General features: G+C 42.0%; 3 protein-coding genes across 6 annotated transcripts; all 3 read right to left on the reverse strand.

The window, feature by feature from the left end:
• Window positions 1–734: 734 nt before the first annotated feature.
• Window positions 735–7,806, reverse strand: LOC144202892 (poly(rC)-binding protein 2-like). Of its 4 annotated transcripts, none has more exons than XM_077725982.1 (13): window positions 7,663–7,806; window positions 6,576–6,722; window positions 6,423–6,446; window positions 6,315–6,347; window positions 6,116–6,232; window positions 5,906–6,037; window positions 5,696–5,824; window positions 5,021–5,095; window positions 4,825–4,866; window positions 4,128–4,200; window positions 3,998–4,050; window positions 3,755–3,924; window positions 735–1,666 (listed from the first exon to the last, which is right to left on the reverse strand). In XM_077725982.1, exons 2-13 carry the CDS (start codon window positions 6,642–6,644, stop codon window positions 1,630–1,632), a joined length of 954 nt encoding a protein of 317 aa, XP_077582108.1. In that variant the 5' UTR covers window positions 6,645–6,722; window positions 7,663–7,806; the 3' UTR covers window positions 735–1,629. The 4 variants fall into 4 exon arrangements, with proteins under 4 accessions (XP_077582108.1, XP_077582107.1, XP_077582105.1 ...); XM_077725981.1 differs by having other exon boundaries at window positions 4,128–4,227; XM_077725979.1 differs by lacking the exon at window positions 735–1,666 and adding an exon at window positions 2,364–3,137.
• Window positions 7,807–8,169: 363 nt separating this feature from the next.
• On the reverse strand, window positions 8,170–9,893 carry prr13 (proline rich 13). The gene is made up of 4 exons (XM_077726611.1): window positions 9,599–9,893; window positions 9,215–9,258; window positions 8,617–9,137; window positions 8,170–8,525 (listed from the first exon to the last, which is right to left on the reverse strand). Exons 2-4 carry the CDS (start codon window positions 9,228–9,230, stop codon window positions 8,475–8,477), a joined length of 588 nt encoding a protein of 195 aa, XP_077582737.1. The 5' UTR covers window positions 9,231–9,258; window positions 9,599–9,893; the 3' UTR covers window positions 8,170–8,474.
• A 509-nt stretch (window positions 9,894–10,402) lies between these two features.
• LOC144202651 (anti-Muellerian hormone type-2 receptor-like) lies at window positions 10,403–15,645 on the reverse strand. Its single transcript, XM_077725520.1, has 11 exons — window positions 15,519–15,645; window positions 14,578–14,769; window positions 14,342–14,506; window positions 13,520–13,609; window positions 12,652–12,737; window positions 12,366–12,587; window positions 11,768–11,882; window positions 11,555–11,694; window positions 11,328–11,484; window positions 10,641–10,777; window positions 10,403–10,567 (listed from the first exon to the last, which is right to left on the reverse strand). The coding sequence occupies exons 1-11, from the start codon at window positions 15,559–15,561 to the stop codon at window positions 10,451–10,453; spliced, it is 1,464 nt and encodes a 487-aa protein (XP_077581646.1). The 5' UTR covers window positions 15,562–15,645; the 3' UTR covers window positions 10,403–10,450.
• Between the last annotated feature and the right edge of the window lie 309 nt (window positions 15,646–15,954).

Raw genomic sequence — 15,954 nt, forward strand, 5'->3', positions numbered from 1 at the left:
GGGTTGAAAAAAAACGTATTATATAACAAGAACTTCTAGCATTACCACTGAAATATGAGCGTTGTTTTCTTACCTTTCGGTGTCTTCTCCGAGGAGATAGCATCTCCTCGGGATTCGAACCCAAAGCGAGGGGTGCTTGAGGTGGACCTCGGGGGTCTGTTGAGGATCGAGGTACCACCTCTGGTGGTCGCCATCGTTGTTGGGGTCGTGTAGAAAGACGATCGGCGTCGTTTCCACCTGAAGTTCGTTGGAATCATTTTCTAGCTTTTCAAAACACGTGTGGAGCAAAAGTGGGCAAGGAAATGAAGTGACAATGTCACGTGATCACAATAAAACTTTATTTTAATGACACGTTAACAGACATTTACTTCCGCAAACAAATTCAGTTTTTGAATTATATATAACAGAGGAGTTATTGTTTACAGCATTAATGCCAACGAAGTCAATACTAATTAGAAAGTTTTTTTTAATTTATTGGCAAGAAAATTGAAGTATATTAAACAGGTTTTAGAGAACTTTTGTTCGTGATTAAAGATTTTAGCATGGAAAGTATAGTATAATTAAGCTTTATATGTATCAAATATCTGACAGTTACGAGAAAGTTTATAAAATTTAGTTTAAATTAATTATAATAATACAAAAAGATACAATAATTTGATTCAAATTTATATTTGTTAAAAAAACTGTCAAATTAAAATTGCAATATATGTTGACAAAGAACAAGAAACTGAAAGTGTGTTTAGAACATTTCACATCTTTATTACAATTTTTTAAACAAATTGTGGCACCCAAGATCTACAGTCCCAGAAAGAACAACGTGCACAAAATGTCTTTTAATTTCCTGCAAATAATAATCATCGTAAAAATCGAGAAGTGAGCAAAGCAAAGAGCAGGAAACTAGTGTTAGCTCGCAACCCCTCCCTCCTTCGGCTTTATGTTCTTTTCTTTAAAACGGTCTCACGCCACTGTTAGCGAGCATCCCTCCCCCCTCCCGTCCTTTGGTGATTAAAAAAAATACTTCTTCCATTTAAAAACAAATATTCCAACTCTTTTTTTTTGTATATAGCAGTTTTTACAACCAAAAAAACTAAAAACTTTCCCCCTGAAAAACCCTGACAAAAAAAAAAAACTGATCCCGAGGGGAATGACACCAAAAGGGAACGTACCAATCACAAAACAGTGATTGTGTGTATAGCTAACTCTCTGATGTGTAACAAAATACATTTTTTAGGGGAATAAAAGAGTGACTATTCTTCTTTTTGATCCGTTATTTTCCCCCCAAAAAATAATCCCTACGCTGTACACAACTAAATCTAAATTTTCATTTTGTGGTTGCACGGTAACATGAAAGCTGGGAAAAAAAAAAGAAATGTTCAAGAAAAATAATATAAATTGGGGAAAAAAATCCTCTTGATTTAAAACCCCATCTCCCCCCCTAAAAAAAACAATAACAGGGTGTTAAAAATTCTAGTTCAGGGGTGGACTAAAATAAAAAATATAATCACTGAGGTGGTGGATGAAGTGATGCTAACAAGAAAGGGAGGACGAGGTGTTATATAGGTGGAATCTAGTTTTCTGTTCTTGGTGGTGAGATGTGGTACTGCAGACTGGGATGGGAGTCTGCGTCCATCAGTTGGCGGCCAATCCGGTGGCCTCCGAGGAAAGCCTAAAGCGGGACAAATACACAAAAGAAAACATGCAAAAATACTTGGTTGTACACAAATATAATGTGTTGTGTGATTTATAAGCCTGGCGGGCTTCTCTATCAATAGTTTTGGGGGGGAAATATTATATTTCGAATTTTTTAGAGTGCTAAAAAGGCTGGATGGTTAAAAAAAAATAAAAACTAGATGAACGGCCAAGTAGGTCATTGTTAATAAAGGTGATTGGTAGAGTAATAAAGCCTTTTATTAGCATTTTTTCTTTTAATTAAATTGGTTGGCATGGGTGCAGGTTAGATTGAAAACATTTCAGATGAGTGGATTGGCAGTCTCAATTTAACAATGGTGATGGGAAAAATTAATAATAATAAAATACAGGAAATGTTTTTTGTAGTGTGGTTCTGCCCAGAAAAGTTTCAAAAGCATCAAAGTGGCGTATGGGGATTTTATTTGGAGCAAAAAGTGGATTCAATATGAGCCTTTCAGATGAAAAATAGGCTAATGGCTAACGGCTAACTCCACTGCTCATGTTTAAGTGTCATGCAGAGAAGAGACAATGATGTCAGTATACGAAAGCAAACAAGTTATTTCTCAAGAAAATAAATACAAAATAAAAACGCTCAAGTAAAATAGGCTTTTCTCCAAGTACGTTTCTTGCGTCATGTACAGTGGGTCGTCAAGTTAAGGTAAAGTGGACGCGTGTTGAGTAATACAGGCTTTAATCATGTAAATAATAGTAGAAATCAGGTCGGTAGAAACATCCCACAAGTGGAACATGAATTCAAGGCGCGTATACCTGAGCGCGGGCGGACTACAGCACCTCCGTGTACATCGACCGACAAAAAAAAGCATGCAAAAAGTCATTTCCGAGTGAAGGAGAGTCACACTTGACAGGCGGGAGAGTAAAATGTGGCGACCAAACCGTGCGTGCGTGCCATTGAGCGTGCGAGAGAGCGTGCGTGAGGACATGTGTGTGTGCGTGTGTGGCGGCCATGTTAGTAAGGGGAGAGGCGTCGCCGTTTGGACTTGGAGCCCAGCTCGGGGGCCATTTTGGCCTCGGGGTTGGCGGCCCCGCTCACGACATGGAGGGCCAGCAGGGGCAGGGGCTTGAGTGTGAGCAGACTGGACACACAGGCGGGGGGAGGGGGGTCGGAGGTAGAGGAGGAGGAGGAGGAAGAGGAGGAGTTGGTGGTGGTAGTGGTGGCGGTAGTAGTGGAAGAAGAGGAGGAGGAGGAGGAGCAACAAGTGGGAGGAGGAGGAGGAGGAAGCCCGGGAGCCAACAAGGACAGAGGGATGGAGGCCACACAGGAGGAGGAAGCGGAGGAGGTGCTAGTAGTAGGAGCAGTGGTGGTAGTAGTAGTAGTAGTAGTAGAAGAGGTGGAGGAAGGGCACGGGCTGATCAAATCGGTTTTCGAGGAGGAGCAAGAGGAGGAGGAGGAGGAAGAGGGAGGAGGAGGAGGTTTAGAGGACTCTACACTGTAGGAAAAAAAGAGACAAGGAGAGAGAGAGGGACAACACAGTCGGTCCAGGTGGCTCACAGGGTTGGAAAGAAAGGGGGAGGGAACCTTCTAGGGGGGAGTGGGCTGCCGATGCTCGCTGGGTGGGGTTCACTGTTAACCACTCCCTTTGGACCGGGAGAGGGGGGGGGGGGGGGTCCACCCGGTCCAAAGGGAGGGCATGTTTAGTGCCAATGCTCAAATTGTGGCCAATTCATTCATAGGGACGTCTATTTCCGTGTTTGAGTCAATAATGTAAAGCCAGCATGCGTTTCCACCAGCGTTTTTTCTTGTACATGACTTTGGATTAAGAGTCCAAAAGATCCCAAGTGGCTTTACGGAAGATTAGTCAAATTAGGTCTGAGCAATCTGGTCCCCATCCTGCCCACAATATTTCCTATAAGTATATTTTAAAGTTAGTTATATTGTTTTTATCCAACATTTTTTTTTATCATGGCCAATTTAGTTTGTCCCCTGATATTACAGTGCCAAATTAAGTTTTATACGCTTGGTGGAAACGCGGCTAACGTTATCCGAGTTGGCTAAAGAAGGCGTTGGTGTGTGTGTGTGAGTGTATGTGTGTGTGGGTGTACTCACCTGGCGTTGATAAGGTACTCCGCCAAACTGATGCTGGCAGGCGAGCCCGTGATGGTCACCTGTCGGTCAGTGGAGCCGTCCACCGGGTTGGCGATCTTGATCTGGGCGCCTGACATTTGTCTGATCTCGTTGATCTTCGCCCCTTGGCGCCCGATGATGCAACCGATGAGCTGATGGGAAAGTGGAGATTGAGCTAAATGCATTCTGAGACACCGTTACAACGTTTTTTGGGAGAAAGCTCACCTCATTTGGAATTTTCATCTCATTGGAACTGGTCTGAGCCGAAGCGTCAATCCCTAAAATAAAGAAAAGACAAAGGCGCATTTTAAGAGATGTAAGTTTCACTTGGGGACATTTGGGAGGTAAATCGTACCGGTGAATCCCTGGTTGCTGTGAGCAATGGGGAAGGGGCTCTGCTGCATAGCCAGTTGGTGAAGCTTGGTGAGCTGTGGAGAGATAGCAGCAGAAGAAGACTGTGAGAGAGGGGTGAGAAGGTAAGGAGAGGGTTAGGAGTCGGAGGAGGAGGATTTCATTGGAAGGAAGGAGGACAACGTGGAGAGTGAAAGGCGGAGGAAACAAAAAACAAAACAAATAGAAGTCAGTTCAAAACATAAAGCACACAGTGGGAGGGAACGAAAAGAAAATGAATGCATCCTTCAATCAAAACCCAGTTTTCATTGTGAAGGGAAATGAAAAGATGAGCATGGTGGGATTAAGGAGAAAGAGAAACAAACAAAACATACATTTAAATAAATAAAAAAGTCTAGGGGGCTGCTAAAAGTCTGAACATACCCGACAAATAAAAGCTGGACACAAAAGATGTAAAGACACTATCCAAAACAACACATCTGAATATGACTAGACAAAAAAAAAGCACCAACATATTTGATGCAAACCAAGCTAATCAACTTCTGTAATCTAAAGGCCATCCTCTCATTTTGCCAATTATTCTTTCTATTATTCTGTGCATTCATTATGACCAGACAAAAACAACGTAGCAAGAGAGAATGGGTGGGATAGCCATGGAGGGGCAGGGCAGGGGGTCTCGTAGCAACGGAAACTTGACTTACATCTGGCTGTGGAATGCCGTGTTGTCCTTGCACGGCATATGCCTGGAAAAAAAAATACAATGTACAACTTTCACAGGCCTCGCATCGAACACAATCTACAATGCCGACTTTCCAAAGCGACAGTGAAATGGCAAAAAGCCAAAAGGAAGAAGCACCTATCAATTATACATGAACAAATGGAATATAAGGCACATACCTGTCCGCCTGCAAAGATGACGGGGGATCCCGAAGGCTTGGGTCTGTAGGGAATCGTGACGCCTTTCGGGGGGGACTGCGTGAGGGACATTGAGGGTTAGTCAAGATGACAAGGGCGACAAATGTCACCAAGTGAAAAAAAAACGCACTACCGTTAGCATCACAAGATGTGCGCATGAGCAATTGCGCACTACTCGTCTTCTCTGCGCAGCAGCAATCATATGGCGTGCAGTAAATTAAATCCAAACTTATATTTTTATACCCCTTTCCCCATGATGGCGCCGTTTACATGGCAGCCAGTGGCAGTAGCTCTGTCCACTCTTATGTTTTTGGTGTTTTACAGCATGTTTTACATGAAAGATTAACATGGACCTGCTTATGGCAGTAATGATACTGGTGTGCCCATACCCAGCAATGATGATTGGTACTCAATGCGCTCAGGGAGGTTGTCTTTCTACCCATAGCAACGGAAAATTAGAGGGAACCATTAGTCCTTGCCATGCTAATTTTGTTGTAATGACAATAAAAACATCCAATTCAATAATAGTACTAAGTTTCTGTTTTCTCTAGGTTATGTATATTTAGTCTTAAGGCATACATAAACTGTTAAGTCAAGTTAAATAATAAAATGACCCTTGGACAAATATCCAAACGCAAAAAATCTGTGACATTTTACCTCAAGCATGACCACGCAGATTTGCTTAACGCACTCAATGATAGACTGGGATGGCCCAGCGATGCTGATGGCGCGTTCCGTGGAATTGGGCAGCATGTCGCCCGCCACTTGGACCTGAGCATTGGTTGACTATTTTGGGAAAAACAAAAACAAACAATTTTGGGATTAAAAAAACGGGCCCAGGCAGACAAAATCAAACAGAAGTGCTACCTCTCGGATTTCCTTAATCTTGCAACCGCCTTTGCCAATGAGTGAGCCGCACTGGCTGGCGGGCACCACGATGCGAAGGGTGACCGGGGGCTTGCCGGTGGCTGTGCTGTTGGTCATTGAGCTGCTGATATCCTAGGGGATGGAAACGGGATTGCACATTTAAAAATGCCATAAAAAATATATATAAAAAGCTTCAATTTGAAGTGTCACCTCTTCCAGTTTTTCAATAATCATAGAGAAGGCTTTGAAGATGGCCGTGGTGGGCCCCGCCAGAGTGATGATCCTCTCGGGACAGTTGCCCTCGGAGATGTTGATGCGTGCCCCGCTCTGTGCGCAAAAATGACAATGACGTTGAAAAATGGCAACGCGGCAATTAAAACGCAATACGATCATTGGGCGAAAAACTCACCTCTTCTCTCATCTTCTTTACAGATTCGCCTTTCTAAAAAGCAGAGAGATAAAAGTGAGATTTAATAGTACATTTAAATACAATGATGTTAAATAGATGATGATTTACCTTTCCAATGATACTGCCGACTTCCTGAAATGGACAAAAAATATTTCATTAGTTTTGTGGGGGGTGGGATAAAAAAAACAACAGTGCTAAGTCAATACTATGACTCATGTCATCGGACCCCAGGGGTCATTTTTGCGCTGATGCCTCCCTCACCTTGCCGTGCATAAGCAATCTAATGGTAAGGGTGACATTGAGTCCTCCTTCAATCACACCAGAGTCCATATCTGCAGCTGATGTATGTGGGTCTTCCTTGTTCAACTTGGGGGACGGGGATGGGGGGGCTTTGGTCGCAGAGATGATCTGGAATGGAAAAAAAAAGACTCAAAAGGATACTCAGCATTGAAATTCGCCCATATTTGTACTTGTTAAACATGATTAAACATGACTAATATTTTTTCTGTAATGGTAACATTATGAGAGAACATTTTAAAACTAAAAAAAGGCGCCTATGGATTCAAATGTAGGGACAATTGATTGAATAGTACAAATACTTTGATGTCCAAGCTTAGTATTTTGAAGCTTCTAAGAGCACATGCAATATCGCCCCGTGGTCTCGCCAATCTAAACGTAACTAGTTTAAACTTTACCTGAGGTGTCGACCTTGGAATATTCCCTCTGTTAAAGTCCAGCTTTTGAACTCAGTTAATCGTCGAAAAGCAATTTCTAGTAGCAGATTTTAATCAAACACCGACTAACCGTCTCGTCATCATTAACAGCGTGTCAAGTCGGCGCCCCCACCGAACTAATACACCACTAAAAAGCAGTTTTAATTCAAACCCCCAACTCTTCGGGCGTGTTCAGTTACCAAATCTAACGTCTTTCTGTCGAGGTTTCAGCATTCGTATCGAAATAAAGTACTCGCATTAGGAAGCATTAACAATTTAGACGCTCGTCGAACGGAGAGGTGAATGGAGCATGCGCACGCTAGTTAGCAAAGCTAACTCCCGGGTTACGTTTGACAGTTTTTATCACTTTTGCCTAAAAAGTAGACGTCTCGGGCGTCAAATACGACACTAATATAACCCACGCGAATAAAATATCGGGTTAGTTGGTCTTTCAGGACGCGATAATCTTAGCGTTTCCGGAGGCTGGCTAGGCTAACAAAGCTAATTTAAGACGGCGCACTCACCGTGGCAGAGGCCTGCTAGCATGATGCTAAAGCTACAAGCTATTTCTTTCCGCCACTTCGGAGTAGCAACAACACGGCGGGGAAACTCACAAACTCAGCGGTCAAACTTACCCGGTTCGCGCGCTGGAAGGCGTCCGGGGGATGGGTTGGGGTTATGAGGGTAGAAGGGGAGAGGTTCGGGAGGGTAGAAACCCAGGGGGGGAAAGAGTTTAGAAAGGACTCGGGGGGAAGAGGGAAGAGTGATGTGAGATCGAGCTCCACTCCTTTACACAAAGACAACAACATGGCGACCTCCGAACTTTCCCCTTTCACCCAAGACGAGCCCACATCCTGTTTTCTAAGGGTTCGATTTAAAAGTACATGATAGTATAAAAAATGCTAGTAGTACGGGTATAAAATTAAAAATAGGTTCTAAATATAAAAAGAAAATGTTTAAAACTTTTGTTTTGTTGTGTGACATTAACCCTTTGTAGGGCACTCATATGACTAATTTGCTGCCATCAATCACATACAAATAAAAAAATCTGATGCATTGTATCTAAACAGTATAAGAAAATGTTCCTTTATTGCTGTATACATCTACACTTGAATAACAATAGCACACATGGTAGAGTTGTAGTTATATGCATTTATTACAGAAAATTAGCAAATTAAAACAGTGAAAGGACAATCAACAACAGTAATATTGCATTAAAAGGCTTAGATCAAATAAGACACAGCAACACCCATTAAACAGTGCACAAATCATCCCACAAATACTACAAATTACATTATTCACTCAAAATACCAGGTCCCCTTTTTCTAACTAGTTTACACAAAGCAAATAATGTCATATCTTATATAAACCCCATTTTAGCAGTTAGCCACCATTGTGCATTGGCATCAATTATTTATTCTATTCTATTATGTATTGGAAGTTGTCCTCAATCACTGCTGCTGCTGCTACTACTGCTGCTGCTGCTACTACTGGAAGACTGGAAAAAAATATTAAATGTAAAAATTATCATCTCATTATCTCATTTTCCAAACTGTATACTGTATTCTTTTTATAAATATGACACTCACCTTGCCACCGTGTTTGTGGTGCCCGTGCGTTTTGTGCGCTTTCTTTAGCTTGTTTCCCTTCTTCAGCTTCTTGTGGCCTTTATGTCCCATCATTCCCATGCCACCCAAGCCCATGCCCCCCAAAGCCATGCCAGCCAACCCCCCACCTGCCAACCCCATCAAGGGGTTAAGAGAGTTCATTCCCCCATGGTGCTGATGCCCCTTGTGGTGATGCCCCTTGTGATGATGCCCCTTTTTTTTGTCGTGGTGGGCTTTCGGGGAACGCGGGTACGCGGTCGGGTGGGCGCCTGCCACAGGGGCTCCCGGGTAACCGCCGGCAACCACGGGGTAAGCGTTTGGTCCCGAAACCCCCGGGTAAGGCATCGCGCCCGGGTGGACGTTGGGCACCATCGCCGGGTTCACGCCGGCCGGATACTGAGTGGGAAGGTATGGCTGATGTGGGGGTGGCGGGAAGACCCCTGTGTTGGGAGGTGTGGGGTACGCGGGGTTGTAGCCTGGCGGGAAGGCTGGGTTGGATGGACCTGGGAAGCAGACACATGGAAATTCACACTTGGAGATAATTGTTTTAACTTTAAAATCAGGGTTGACGGTGTAGTACCTTGATTTGGGAACATGGTCACGGTTCAAGTGTTGTTAGAAGTTCTGGGGAAGAAGAAAAGAGTAATAAAGTTTTAGAAAACCCATAAGATACTTTAAATAAACACTTGGTGTACTAGAAAACTTGAATAATATTGGAGGGATTCAAATTAAAATATTTAAAGTGTGACGCTAAAGTGAAAACCACTGGCATACAATTATATGGCCGAATTATAAATGTTAATGAAGGACCTGCTTATTTATACTACTTTAAACAACACGTCAAAAATGTAGTGAATTAGAACCAGTGGGAAAACAACCTAACTCGTCACGCTGACAACACTTACGGCTTGTGGATAACCCCGTTTTTATGAAATAAAACACTTTTTAACTTCCTAAAACTCACCTTTTCCGTGTTCGGTCGTTGCGTGGTTCCACTTGTTTGGCTTCCGCGTTCAGGAACATCAACAAACATGCGCAGAAACAGGAAAAACCGCACCCAACTTTTAAACGCACATTGTTGTGACCTTACACGTAACGGAAAAATTGAATACAAAGTGTCACTTTAGTGTTGTTACATTTTGGGAGTGTTCATTTTGGAGGAAAAATGTGTGGACGACGTGAAACTCTCCGGACAATTGATTAGGTACACACGTCCATATTGTGCGACGGAGTTCCGTCGTCTGACGACCCAAACTTCATAATGTGCATTTGACATTACAGAAATAGAGTAAATATTTGTATAAATACACTGACGCGAAAATATATAGTAAAATATTACGTATATCGGCACAAATCAACTTTGTTTTTGACTAGCTAGCTAAAAAAACAAATCCCAAAAGAAGCTAGCTGGTTTATAAATAATGGCAACCTGTTTTTATTTTAATAATAAAAATAGGCACAGAATCTTCTTTAAGATATTGAATAGGTTATTTAAATCACAGTGTGCATAACTATAAAAATATTAGTTATTAGTAATTATTACTTTGATTTAACTAATTAATTAATCATAATAATTCAATCAAATAATACCATTACGATTAATAACAACATAAATAAGCTGGTTATTGCCCATAATAACATTAAAAGTAAGATACACATTTATTTATAGCTTCTAACTTCATATACTAAGCAAAAATATCTTAAAATAAAAAAATAATAAATTAAATCTTTCCAAAACAACACATTCAAGCAAACTGTGAGGCGGAAAAACCTTCAAATATTGATATTATTATTATGCGATTTAAAAAAAAGTGTATCATAATAAGGAATGAGACTGAAGAGCAACTAATCTATCTGCAACACATTGCGCAGTCAGCCGGGCGTCCGGGTCCACATCCCAACATTCTCGCAGCAGGTCCCGCAACGCTGGCCCCTGACAGTCATTCCATGTGTTATTTATATTTAATACTTATATTCATGCATGAAATCAAAAGAAAAAATCATACTTGACTCAGGAGGTTCCAAGACCCAGGTATGGGGGGTCTTTTTTTCATGCAGGACACATGGATGACGAGGTTCTCCCAGGTGAGACGGCCTTCCAACTCACGCTCATAAGGTAGAAAGTGTTGTGGCACCATGCCGTCTGTAGGGGGAGACATTTTGGCTCCCATTGCAGAGTGCATAAGAAAAAGATAGAGAACTATACTAGTATACACATATCTCTATGTGTATATGTGTAAATATGTATACGTGTAAAAGTGTATCAGTGTATAAGTATATGTGTATAAGTGTTTATGTGTATATGTGTATAAGTGTATATGTGTGTATATATAAATATATATATATATATATATATATATATATATATATATATATATATATATATATATATATATATATATATATATATATATATATATATATATATATATATATATATATATATATATATATAAATTGAATTTTTCATTAAAACACACTGCCTTTGTCCTTTTTAAGTATCAGTATCATATTTTTACCCATTTTAAATATAATTATTTCAAAAAATATTTTAAAAATAATAAAGAAAACAAAATATTTTTAAAAAAAAATAAAAAGCTACTTTATTTTGACTTTAGTTCATTTCAGGCCCCAAAACGTTACTCGCCACTACAAAAGGGTTGGACCCACTTGCCGTACGTGATGAATTTCACCTTCAAATAAGTCGGAACAGCGCATGCAGATCTCCCACAGCAGCAAACCCAGCGCGTAGACATCCCCGTGTAGACACCAGCTCCCCAAGAGGTTCACAAACCCCTCCAGGATCTCGGGAGACACATAGCATGGGGTCCTGGCTGCCTGTGCTGGACTCTGACAACGGATGGATGGAAACGCCCTCATGTGACGTCAAACCGGTTTCATACTCTTGTCAAGTTCTCACCGTGGCCTCTTGGGCATGGCGCCGGCTCGAGCATAGAGCGGTGGCGCTCCCGAAATCACACAAGGCGCAAGTGGCGTCTCCCCGGACGAGTACATTGAAAGCGCTGAGGTCTCCGTGGGCCACGGATGGTTTGTGCCCATCTGAAAAGAAAATATTCATCGCAAGGAGGAGGAAAGGGAAAAAACATGGTGGTGTGGAGATTAGAGCAAATACCTCGTGTTTGCAGATCCAAGTGAAGATAAGAGAGACCCTGTGATAGAGATAGGCACAACTTGAGGGACAGTGGCCAGTTGCTGGTGTTGTTTTGTAGAAAGGAGTGCAAAGAGCCCTGAAAATGACAAAAAACCATATTCAATGTATTCAATGTATTGTAATGTATTCAACATATAAATGGATTAAAAGAAGTGGATTAAAATCCCTGAATATTCAGTTTTTTATTAATCTAAAACAATGTTTATTTTAGATTTTTTTTATATATTTTTAGATTTTACAAAATAATTTTTGAACTAAAAACAGAAAAAAATATTTAAAAATTACAAGGATTGATTTAATAGGGGATAAAAACAGGAAATTTAATATATATCTATACTTTTCATTTTAATTTGATCCTAAAACAGAAAGTCAGCACTCATCATTTACTTTCCCGGGCCACACAAAATGATGCGGCGGGCCAGATTTGGCCCCCGGGCCGCCACTTTAACACGTGGCGTCAGGTGACAATTTTTAATCTACTAAAAATAGGGTAAAAAAGCTGACTACTACTCTCCACCTTCAAAATGATTTCAAGACAAATAGAAATTGTAGTACTTACGTATTGGGCAAATTGCAGCACGAGGAGCCAACTCCCGTCACATGACCTCCTGGACGCTCCCAGGAATCGAACGATGGCGGCGTGCCTCATCAACGGGAGCTCGTATACGTCCCTCTCGGAGGCAAAGGCCCGCTCGGCAGCGGCGGGGAGGACTTTCACCGCCACTGCTGATCCTCCATACGTTCCTCGCCAAACCGTGGCCAAACTCCCGTGCGCCACCGTCTAAACAGACGGACGCCGTTGAATGTTTTGTGGCGAAAAAACATTAGCAAAAATTTGACCCGACCTCATGTAGTTGGATGTCGGTCACGTCAATCTGCGTCGTCCGGGAGATACTTGTTGGAGAAATGGGAAGGCGAACTCGGGGATTTTCTAAAAATGAGCAGATAAGGTCATTTTCATAAATAGGTCATAAATAAATAAGTTGTCAACAATATAAATAAGTAGTTTGCATGAATAAGTGGTCACATAAATAAGTCCTAGGATCGAACCCAGGACCCCAGAACCGCTATACCAACCAATATCGAATTATGTACATTGCCAATGTAATCTATATAGACCACAGGTGTCAAAGTGGCGGCCCGGGGGCCAAATGTGGCCCGCCGCATCATTTTGTGTGGCCCGGGAAAGTTAAGTTTCCGGATTTTCCCCCTTTTAAATCAATAATTGTCATTTTATAATCCATTAATTCTGTGTTTTTAGTTCAAAAATTATTGTGTAAAATCTAAAAATATAATTAAAAAAATCTAAAATTAAACATTGTTTTAGATCTATAAAAAACTGAATATTCAGGGATTTTGATCCAGTCCTGTTAATCCATTTATAAGAAAAAAAATCTAAATATTATATCTAAAATGGTCCAGCCTACATGAAATCAACCCGAGTCCGGCACCCTTGATCTAGACAAAAACACAGTGTTTGGCGCGAAAGGCCATCAATCACCGTGCCTATTTGTGGAAGAAAAAAAGGGAAAGGAGCGTAAGAGCAGAGATAAGCGCCAAGGTCGACCCTACCGGTGTGGAAAGTAACAGTTGCAAGGCCGCCGCACAAAAGAAATGCGGGGGATCAAATACCTCCCGCTGGTTTTCAAAAAAATAAAACCAGGAGATCAGAAATCGAAAAAAAGGAGCGGCCCGAGACAAACGAGAGGTTACTTTGGCGTCGGGATGCACGTCTCCGTTGGGCTGCCACCACCAGCAGGCACGCCGCCAGGGCCACGGCTACAATCAGGACCCAAGTTTCACCTGGGAATACAAAAGCAATGTCATATAAATGATTATTTTGCTAACTTTTTAAAGCTAATTGTTCAAATTTGACCACCAAAATTACAAAGTTAGTAAATTCTTTTGGTTCTGTTTATGAGCAAGAATATTTTGTTGGAGTGGGTCGGTGGAAAGTGGTTAGTAAGTTGGCCTCGACGTCTTGGAGTCGAGGGTTCGATTCCAGGTCGGTCCTCACTGTGCAAATGTCAAATGTATACAAAGTGAATCCATTTTTTTGGGTCTGTTTATGAGCGAAAATATTTTGTTGGAGTGTGTCGGTGGTAAAGTGGTTAGCAAGTTGGCTTCGACGTTCTACGGTTGCGGGTTTGATTCCAGATCAGTCCTCACTGTGCAAATATTACATGTCCTTCCCGCTTGGGTTTTCTTTAGGTATTCCAGTTTCCTAAAAAACATGCATTGGTTACAGGGGGTGCTAGAGCCTATCCCAGCCAACTATGGGTACACCCTGAATGGGTGAAGAGCCAATCAGAGGGTACGAGGAGATTTAGCATAGACTTAGCCTAGCACACATGTTTTTTAAGATGCTGAAGGAAAGCAGAGTACCCAGAGAAAACCCACACATGGCCAGGGCAAACAGACAAACCGCCTAGAATCGAACCCTCGACCCCAGAACCGGGCGCAGTAACCACTCATCCACCGTAAATATCTCATTTTGACAGTCAGTGGCGTTTTAACCGGGTATCTGGACCCTACCCGCGTTTCCCGAGGGAGGCCGAGGTTCGAGCACCGTCTCGCTGCCCCAGGTGAGGTTGCGATTGCACATGTCCGTGTTGCAGACACACTTGGCCGCCGTGTTGTTGTAGCGGGTCTCCGCTTTGCACACGGCGTCCGGGCAAGACTTTTCCACCGTATCGCAAGCTTGAACAGGAGGAGAAGGCGGAGTTAACCAAATAGATGTGCCAAGATGGCGGAAAAGCGCGTCTCCTTACCGAGGACCTCGGGTTTGGGCCGTCCCCCGACGATGCGGTAGTATCCCACGCAGCATTGCGTACGCTCGCACACCTGCACGGAGGCGTTGACCTGGCCCGCCAATCCGAAGCGGCTTTCCTGCGACGCCCCCATGAAGGCGCACAGCCTTTTTTCACCTGCCTGCTGGGTGAGGACGTGGGGCAAGATGCATTCTGGGAAAATCATAAGGTCTATTTAAAAGGATAAGTACATAGTATTAATTTTGCCATCATATTCTTAATATTAAATGAGCTGTTTTGCTTTATTTTACAATGACTGCTAACTTGGGGTTGGGTCTGGCGCCCCTAGTGGTGATAAACGTTATGGATGATAAATGAATGATAACAATAGAAATACACACTGGTTGATGGCCTTGAGTAAATTTAACATTAAAATGATCATATTAATATTAGTAGTAAAATTAGTGAGCCTTGATAAGCAGAATGGGTGATAAATGAATGAAAAAAACCCATAAAATGTCTGACGGGTGACCAATCTTGGGTGTGGTCTGCCTCTCGCCCGGAAAGAGCTATGATGGGCTTAGGCGCCCCTTGTGGGGATAAACGGTATAGGTGATAAATGAAAGATAACAGAAATACACACTGGCGATGGCCCTGAGTGAACTTAACATGAAAATGATTATATCATTATTATTATAAAAATGACATATAATAATGAAAAATATATTTTTCGTCTTTTAAACTGATTAAACACCCCAATTGATTCAAACTGGGAATTCTCATTTCAGAACCATAGATAGGGAAAGACATCCAATGCATTCTCAACATTTTAAGCGCCATTCGTGGCAGCCAATGAGATCATCCCATTCCCTGTATGGACTTCAAATGCAATATTTGGTTTAGAAGTACTCGGGTTTATAATAATACTATAAAATAATGAGTTATTGGAAAGGTTGACTCACCCAGCGCGATGAAAAAAAGGCAGTTGGTACGTCGGAAGAACATGATTGGCCGCCGCCGCCTTCGTCTTCGTCGTTGTCTGGACTGGTCGATGAACGAGCAAGGCCATGTGAGAGTCGCACTTTTTCCTTCCAGTCAGTCCTGGGAATGCGAGGGGAGTTTCCCACACTTCCCAGCATCACTCCCACGAGCACACACCTGCAGCCCACCGCACATAAACACCGCCTCGGACAAAACATTAGGAACAGCGAGAACGGAAGTTTTTTTCACATATTATTCAAGGATACGTTTTTCTTCTTGAATTTCATAAACGGCAAAACAAATTAGTCTTGTATTAAGGCATTTTTATCCTCGACACCTTGCAGTTTTGTGCATGTCAAGACTAATTTATGCGCATACAAGCCATAATCTCGATTTCGTTATCTTTTTTGGAGCGAA

This window comes from Stigmatopora nigra, chromosome 10 (assembly GCF_051989575.1).
Source record: "Stigmatopora nigra isolate UIUO_SnigA chromosome 10, RoL_Snig_1.1, whole genome shotgun sequence".
NCBI classification, from domain to species: Eukaryota; Metazoa; Chordata; class Actinopteri; order Syngnathiformes; family Syngnathidae; genus Stigmatopora; species Stigmatopora nigra.

Bases quoted from the DNA above. Each gene is read 5' to 3' on its own strand.
- LOC144202892 (XM_077725978.1), bottom strand. From the start codon at position 6,644: ATGGACTCTGGTGTGATTGAAGGAGGACTCAATGTCACCCTTACCATT. The intron at 6,038-6,115 runs GTGACACTTCAA...TCCATCCCCTAG, and splicing joins TTATTGAAAAACTGGAAGAG to GATATCAGCAGCTCAATGAC. The intron at 4,867-5,020 runs GTATGTGCCTTA...TTTTTTTTCCAG, and splicing joins TCATCTTTGCAGGCGGACAG to GCATATGCCGTGCAAGGACA.
- LOC144202651 (XM_077725520.1), bottom strand. From the start codon at position 15,561: ATGTTCTTCCGACGTACCAACTGCCTTTTTTTCATCGCGCTGG. The intron at 13,610-14,341 runs GTAGGGTCCAGA...TTGTATTCCCAG, and splicing joins GCCTCCCTCGGGAAACGCGG to GTGAAACTTGGGTCCTGATT. The intron at 11,883-12,365 runs GTAAGTACTACA...TGTCATTTTCAG, and splicing joins TGCTGCAATTTGCCCAATAC to GGCTCTTTGCACTCCTTTCT.
- prr13 (XM_077726611.1), bottom strand. The intron at 8,526-8,616 runs GTGAGTGTCATA...ATTTTTTTCCAG, and splicing joins ACCACAAACACGGTGGCAAG to TCTTCCAGTAGTAGCAGCAG.